This window comes from Neopelma chrysocephalum, unplaced genomic scaffold (assembly GCF_003984885.1).
Source record: "Neopelma chrysocephalum unplaced genomic scaffold, ASM398488v2 Primary Assembly neopelma1_132, whole genome shotgun sequence".
Lineage (NCBI taxonomy): Eukaryota > Metazoa > Chordata > Aves > Passeriformes > Pipridae > Neopelma > Neopelma chrysocephalum.
The window spans coordinates 1,939,696-1,947,550 of NW_020897794.1; the positions used below are offsets into that span (position 1 = coordinate 1,939,696).

The 7,855-nt window shown below is 43.6% G+C and overlaps 1 protein-coding gene across 8 annotated transcripts in view; it reads right to left on the bottom strand.

Annotated features, from left to right (window-relative positions):
- LYRM9 (LYR motif containing 9) overlaps window positions 1-7,855 on the bottom strand; it is a 41,816-nt gene that overhangs the window by 14,978 nt on the left and 18,983 nt on the right. For all 8 annotated transcript variants that reach the window (XR_003536748.1, XR_003536749.1, XR_003536752.1 and 5 more), the window contains 3 exons: window positions 2,478-2,610; window positions 1,711-1,803; window positions 793-838 (listed from right to left, as the gene is read on the bottom strand). Coding sequence is in view for 2 of the 8 variants with exons in the window: in XM_027698748.1 (XP_027554549.1) it covers window positions 793-838; window positions 1,711-1,803; window positions 2,478-2,610 (272 nt within the window). In the remaining 6 variants the exon portion in view is untranslated. The remainder of the gene's footprint in view (window positions 1-792; window positions 839-1,710; window positions 1,804-2,477; window positions 2,611-7,855) is intronic.

The following is a 7,855-nucleotide window of genomic DNA, read 5'->3' on the forward strand; positions in this document are numbered from 1 at the left end:
GTTCCCGAGCGAGCAGGGGCTGTTCCCGAGAGAGCAGGGGCTGTTCCTGACAGAGCAGGGGATGTTCCTGACAGAGCAGGGGCTGCTCCCGAGAGAGCAGGGGCTGTTCCCGTGGCAGCTCAGACCAGTGACAGCCCCTGACTTTGATGAGACAGCCAGCAGTCCAACGGCCCACAGAGCAGAGTGAAGATGTGACTGTAGCATGGACAGGCAAGCGGAAAATACTGTGGTTCAGCCTTCAGAAGGGGTGAAAGTTCTCATGGCACGTTCTCCCCTCGGCAGCCCAGGCTTTTGAGTTTGCTGTTGGATCAAACCCAGCCCTGTGCTCTGCTCACACCTCTGCTTCGCTCTGAACACACCTCTGGTCCCCACAGAGGATGATGTGACCTCTAAAAGGACAGTGCCATCAGTGTCACACACACACACACGAGCTGAACTCAGTCACTGAAATCCACAGTGGCTGATGCAGGGGAGCCTTGTCACCAAAGAACCTGCACAAATGTCTCACACACTGCCAGGGTTGATCCAGGCCTAACATACAATGGAGGAAGTTACTCAAAGCTTAGACAAGTTTGGGCTTTAACTTAAAATTTGTGATTATACAAGGCAATAGTTTTAACCTCCACTGTGCCTTTTCATTTACATACTTAAATAGCTTCAGAAATATTAATTTAGCTTCATGACATTCCAGTGAGATATAAATTACTGTATTTGTAGTATCTAAGAGAAAACTTCAGGCAATAATTCTAATACAGCACTGGGCTTGACTGCAAGTCCTCTAAGGATGTTTACCAGTGTCCTTCTTGTCTTCATCCTTCCTCTTCTTCTGTTTTTCATACTGAAAAAAAAACAAAACAAAAGTTTTTTGTGGGAAAAAGCACATAACTAAGTAACAGTTCATGCTGACAAAAATTTACAACCCTCTTCATGATCCACATAAATTTACCTTCGTCTCCTTTAAGTTAGATTGAAATTTGACAGGTTTTCTCTCTGCAATATAAAATAATGCTCCTGGCAGGCACTGTGAGTCTGCCCCTCCTCTCACACCATTACCAGCTTTCCCCAGAACCAGACCACAGCCTCTGTGGCTGAAGCAGAATGAGCCTGTTCTCTTTCTTTCAGAATGAGACTACAATTCTAATTGTAGGAGAATAAAATCAGATTCAGGCACAGTTATTGACCAGGCTGTTACTGCTGGGATTTGGCTACTGCCATAATTTCATAATCTGTGACTTATCTCTGCTTGCTCCTGTAACAATTCTCATTTGGATTTCATGGACTGGCAGAGAGAAGGACTTAACAGTCACTTGGTAAATTAAAATCAACAGACATTTAGAGGAAGCTGATGCTGCATATCAATTTATGGCTTTCAAAATGCTGCATTTTGGGTTTTTTTTCTCCTATAATAGGGTTATACAAGCCACCATTGCTGAAATTTAATAGAATTCTTCATGGAAACAAAGACTGACACAGGGACCAATTAAATTGTTATTTGTTCTGAAAAAAAATCTTTAGTTTATATTGATGAAGAGATTTTTTAAACAAGAGCTGTCACAATCACAGATCCCTATTGGCTGGGTATTTCCTTTCACCCAGGCACTTGAACATCCAGGTCAACACAAAAATTGCCTGTTCAGAACTCGCTTTCCAACCTTTTCTTCTTGTTTTGAGCTGGGAGAAACCAAAACACAGAAAATCTGAGGCACTTACTTTATTCATCACCCAGTCAGCATCTTCAATGGCTCTTTTAATGATCTGCTGGATTCGCTCAGGGTCATCTTCATCAGCATGAACTTTGAAACTCTGCAACATCCCAAGTGGGACCAGGCAACACAAGAGTTGTCAAAATAAGGATTGCTTTTAAATCTCAGAAAAATATTTGATGCAAAATAAACTGTTGGTCTGGAAAGGTAAAGATACACATTGTACCACCTGGCCACGCTATTTCCACAACAAATCTGGTCATATGGAATTTCATGTGAAGTATTTTACTCTTTTCATACATCATCAACAAAAACAAGAACTGAAATTGTCTGGTACATTAAAACCAGAGAGACACGGGACAACAGGTATGATCAAAGGCATGAAATCACTTCCATATGAAGTATGGAATATGTACAGTCAGATGAGATTTACCCAGCCAGGGGGGTAGGAGATATATATGTATATATATATATTAAAAAATGACTGACAAGGAACCAGTAAGTTTGGCCATAAAAGATGAGTTTATGGAGTAAGGAATGATTGTTCATCCTCTTGACTAACAAAAGAATTAGAGATGAAAGCCGATAAAAATAGAAGGTTTCAGAAGCAAACAAAAAGTGATGCTCCTTCACATACTCCTTCACAAATCCACTCGTCTCAAGCCTGCAGAAGAATAGTCGGGTTTACTTTTTTCAAGTGCCAGGAGTTATACAAAGTTGGTGCAAGCAGTAGGAGGAGGAAAGCCAAGCCCAAAGCCCCGCGGTGGCTCTGACCTGTCGGATGGTGTGCCGGTAGTGCTGGCGGACGCTGCCCTCGGGCAGGCGGCGGCAGCAGCGCAGCAGGTACCGGTACAGCTGCACCGCGCTCCGCACCCGCTCCGCGCTCGGCAGGGGCGGCATCGCCGGGCTGCGGGGACACACAGTGAACACCATTAGAAACACACAGCGACAGCGGAAATATCGTTACACAGGGAAAACAGGGCCGGGGAATAGAGGATCAGCAGCGTGACTCGCAGGAGCTTTGGAAGAAACCCCGGGATGAAGTGAATAATCAGAAGCTGCCGAGCTCATGGGCAGAGGGGGTTGGTTGGCACCGATCGAGGTGTTGAAACACAAAGAGTGGGGCTCGTGCAATCAGATCACTTGTGATGGGAACAGGAACATGTATCCCAGGATTTTACAAACAGACCCCCCGTGTGATTTTCTGTAGGTACACAGAGCTGTATGACAGCCCACAGAAGTTTCCAGGATCCTTTGAGTCCTCCAAACCCTTTCCTTGAGCATCCCTAAGAGTTCATCCACATGGTGACTTTCCAGAATGAGAACGCTCATAATTGCTACAAATGGTGCTGGAATTTAACAATATTTCCTATTATTGTCCTTCTGTAAAGAATGTCAAGGCTTCAGCTCGAAATAACATAGATAAGTAAAGGCAAACACATGCAAAAACATTGCCAGGTTTGAAATTTTCCATTTTTTTGGTAACAGCAACAGGAAAAGAACAAATCTACCAAGTTTCACCTCCATAACTATACTTAAATATTGTAACAATAAGTTCATCCAAGCTCTATAAAGTGCTAATCAAAGACTGTAAATGCCTTGTCATTTAACAGATGGTTGCCATCTGCAGAGAACTAAATTAACATTTGGAAAAAAGCATTTTATATCATTACTTTTAAGAATAAAGATAATAAATAAGCAACTGAATAATGAAGTAGGTGCATGGCATTATTTTAGTACCTGTTATGATACTTACTCATTATTTGGAACATTTTTTTCCTTTTCCTTAAGTAATTTAAGTTCTCCAGCCAAATTTATTTCAGAGTAGAACACCACAGCTATCACATGCCTGGGCTGTATATTTGCACAGACTAGATCTTGTTGCAGTGGATAAAATCTCCTCATTATGCACCTATAAATATGTTTTTTCAGGAAAAGCTTTTCCAGCCTCCAAGGGGTAAGATGGCTGTCTCAAGGAAGCACTTACAAGAGTGACTGTCTCATGAGCTGATGGTGCAAATTAGTAAAACTAATTCTAAGATGCACAATGGGCTTAACAGGCAGAACCCTTTGAAGGACGTATGTCAGAATCCCTTTCCTGCTCACTTACACTGACAGCTTCCCTCACACCTGAAATGGGTTCTGTGCAGTTCATTTGTGCCTTCTCAAAATCCATTTAGCAACACCCTGAATAATCGAAGCCCTTTGCCAAAGCATCCCTGTGCAGCAGCCCCTGAGGGGTGAGTGATGTGCCAGCAAAGCTCCCACCTTGCTCTAGGACCCACACCTGACCACCACTCTCTGCACCTGGAGCTTCGTGAGCTGTGTCTGCTTTGGGATACTTGAGATGTTCTTCCAGGAAAGTGTGAGAAACGAGGTAAGACTCCACAATGATCCCTCCTGAGAATCATTCACAGGTTTCCATTAGCTTTCATGAACAATTAGCAAACCAATCTTCCATCAGGAGGGCAATAAGTTGGCTCTATGCTGCTGCTGCTGCAATCTTCTCATTCTGCTTGTTTGATTCCAGTTCTGTTTTTCCTTATTTGTTTAATAAAAGCCATTTGGCTTCACACACTACAGGAATTGGATACTGTTCTAAAAAAAGCCCCATATGTAGGGCAGAAAGATACTACAAAAATTGAGAAATACAGACCAAGAGCTGTCTTTCCAAAATGGCTTCAGTGTGCCTACTTTAATGCTCCCTCACTTTCCAAGCACACAGGATGTGCTAATTGTGGCTTTAGCTAAAAAGTTCAGCTTAGAATACAGACTGAAATACCCCCAGGCTTTAACATGTTCATCTCTTGTTTTCTTCCAATGCTTTTTTCTCTGAAATATAATTTTCTCTGTGCAATGAAACCTGTGCTGGGCGTCAGCTCCATGCATTTTGGGTTTGGATTCATTTCACTTTGGCATTCAAGTACAGGAGGTGATTACACACCCAGTAGTCAGCAGAGATCCCTGCATTCCCCTCCAAGCAGCAGAAAGATAAGCAACTCCAAAATGTGACTCATAACACACAGACTGAATTAATCCCTGCCCTTCTCTCCATGAAACACAGAAGGAGCAGCAAAACTAGATTCTGCAGTTACAAGCCTAAATTAGCTAGGATGATTCCAAGCCTGTGTCCTAGTTTGAAAATAGAAATGTAATCATGGAATGGTTTGGGTTGGAAGGGACTTTTAAAGTGGGTATTTGAAAATAATGTAGATTAATAACAATGAGACAAAAATGGACCCATTCCATAATCTGGAGAGTAGAAAAAGTTGGGATCTGGATACTACATCTCAAATTAAGCTTGCCTAAAATAAATAAAATATATGAGAAACATCAAAATCCACTCTTTTTTTAAATGAAATGCATTTATGGAAGGAAAAAATTGCTCCAGTGGTAAGTCCTGCTGCTTGAAATGACAAAGCCACGAGTACATTAGAGACAGGAGGTGAAGAGATCCCTTGTGGAAGCTCAGGGCACTGCCATCACCAACCAGGACTCACCAGCATGTAAATCTGGAATATAGAGTTGGATTCAAGTTGACCTGAACCTAAATGTAACTTTACACACAGGTTTTTTGGGCTAGATGCTTAGCTGGTAAGAATGGCTATAGTCCCATTGACCCCAAGAACCCGACCCTGCATTTCACACATTGCCACTAAATACAGTGAAACCCCCCAAAATTCAATACAGATCCCAAAATACACTTTGGCACCAGAGCCAATTTGTGGAGTTGTTTCTAGGCTTTGATGTGTAGACTCCTCATATGTCACTGTGCTCTAATTAAACCTAAGTGGTCCAATAGATTTCCTGTCACAAATGCAGAGATCCCTCATGTGCTGGGACTGCCCAGGACAGCTTGGCCCAGCAGAAAGAAAAGCAGCTCTGGGAGAGAGCAATGAGCCAGGCACAGAAACATATGAATATGGAAAGATTAAACTGATCAATGGAACTGAAAATGTTCTTTCGCTATAGATAACTGGGAATTTTCCACTGCAGTAATTTTTCCCAGGAAAATGATGAGCTGTTGAATCCACATCACCTGACAAATACACTTGCAACGATGAATTTTGGGGGGAAAAAAATCCTTCACCTTCCCATAAGGACTGGACTTTCTAACAGATTTGAAGATGGAAATTTTCACCATGTCTATTATCAAACCTAAACTGCATGAGACTCCCATACTCAAACGAAAAAAAATAAACCCTGAGTTCTGACAGATTCTCAGCTCCAAAAATGCTACAAATGCTGTGAAATGGACAAGCTTCCTGGGGAAGTTTATCACCACAGATCTATGTTTTGCTGAGAATGTAATTTCAATCTTGGCGATATCACACCACAGCACACAGAAAACTTGATGGCTATTTTGGTAAAATGGCTGTTTAATAAGAAATGATCTCATGACCTGCCCCACTGTTAAGTTCCAGGGTACTGGGGCCCTGCATGAGCACACCACAACAGAGGTTAGATCCTGACAGCAGGTAAGGCTCCACTCTGCCCTTGGACATCCCAAAGCACTGCAGAATTTGCACAGTTACTGCCGTAATTTGCCCCTTCCTTGACACAATGAAGCACTGTAAAAATCTGTACTGTTGCCTTTTGTTCTAAAAACATCGCCCCTTGAATCCCACAAATGTTACCATTTTTATCTGCCAAGCAAAAACCCTCGACCTCACAAAATCTGGCTATAATCCTGACTAATAATGTAAATCTCCTTCTGATAACTTAAATATCATGCATAGCACAACAAACAAACTATCTAAACCAAGAACTGTTGAGTCAGAAATAAAATAATCCGCTAATTGTGCTTTTCTGGAATGGATGACTGTATAATGTCCTAATCAGAAGGCTGAAATCACATTTGCATTTAGATAAAGCCCTGTTCAAAAAGAGACAAGTACAAAAGGAGACACTGAGACTATTGTGGCATTTCTCTGCATTGCATAATCATTTACATTCCTGATAATGATATTCAGATAGTGAAGCAAAGGCTGACCAAAGCCAATTAATCTTCACTGTGCATTAGCAGCTTGGCAATTGACCCCGTGCACAGCTGAACCTCAGTGATGCAGAGATGCCTCTGTGCCACTGCTCTCAGTTCGGGGTTTTTTTGTGCTATTGTGACTGTTTTTCAAGCAATTCCCCACAGTTCAACAGTTAGAATCCTAATCCCTCCAGACTAGTTAAACAGCCACCAAAGCTGGGCTCCAGAGACTGGAAGCGTTAATTAAAGGACTGCAGGAGTTACCTGAGCTGTTGCTGTTCACAGGTTGGCTCCCTCTTCCCTCTCTTCCTCCCGTATGCAGGCTGGAGATGTGTTTTAGTACTTCCAAGTATTACACCTTTAGGAGCCTAACCCAGGCCTTTATGATTCCCTATCCTAGTCAAACCTCATGATCCCAGGAAAGTAATAATCAAACCGCCAAAATAAGACTGAAATTGGAAGCCTCTTGAAACCTCTTTAACCACAAAACATCCTGGTTCATGTTTTGACATCAGTCCAGGAACACCCAAGTGAACTGCTCCTACCCAGAAGGATTCTTACTCTTTGGTCCCATCCCTTCCAGGTTTCCCAGGTTCCCAGCTGGTAAATGCAGTGTAGGCCTGTGAGTGCAGGCTCTGCCTGCCCTCAGCACAGCCAGCCCTCCCTGGCTGTGCCACTGTCTCCTGTTCCCTCGTTCCCCAGGAGGTCACGGAGCTCTGGCGCATCCCGATGGGCTCTGCTGCCCCCGATGGGCTCTGCTGCCCCCGATGGGCTCTGCTGCCCCTGATGGGCTCTGCTGCCCCCGAGGGGCTCTGCTGCCCCTGGCAAAGCAGCTCCATCCTCCCCACCCGCTCACATCCACTCTGCCCAGCCCTGGGCAAGGCCTGCCCTGCAGTGCAGCCCCCCTGATGTGTGGGTGAGCACGTACAATGCTGCAGTCACTCCCCCACACCCACATCTCTCCGGCACGCTGGGCTTTTATTAAGATCTGCTGGTTTGATGTGATCGCTTCTGACGAGCTGTGGCCGGTCATTGTTGTGGATTTTGTCCTTTCTAAATATGATCTGCAAAGTCCCATTGGCTGAGTGATGATAGCCAGTCCTGTTCTGCTCACTTCTATTTCTGTTCTTCTCCCCTTTATGCTTTGCTGGATGCATGAGGCAGGAGCAGT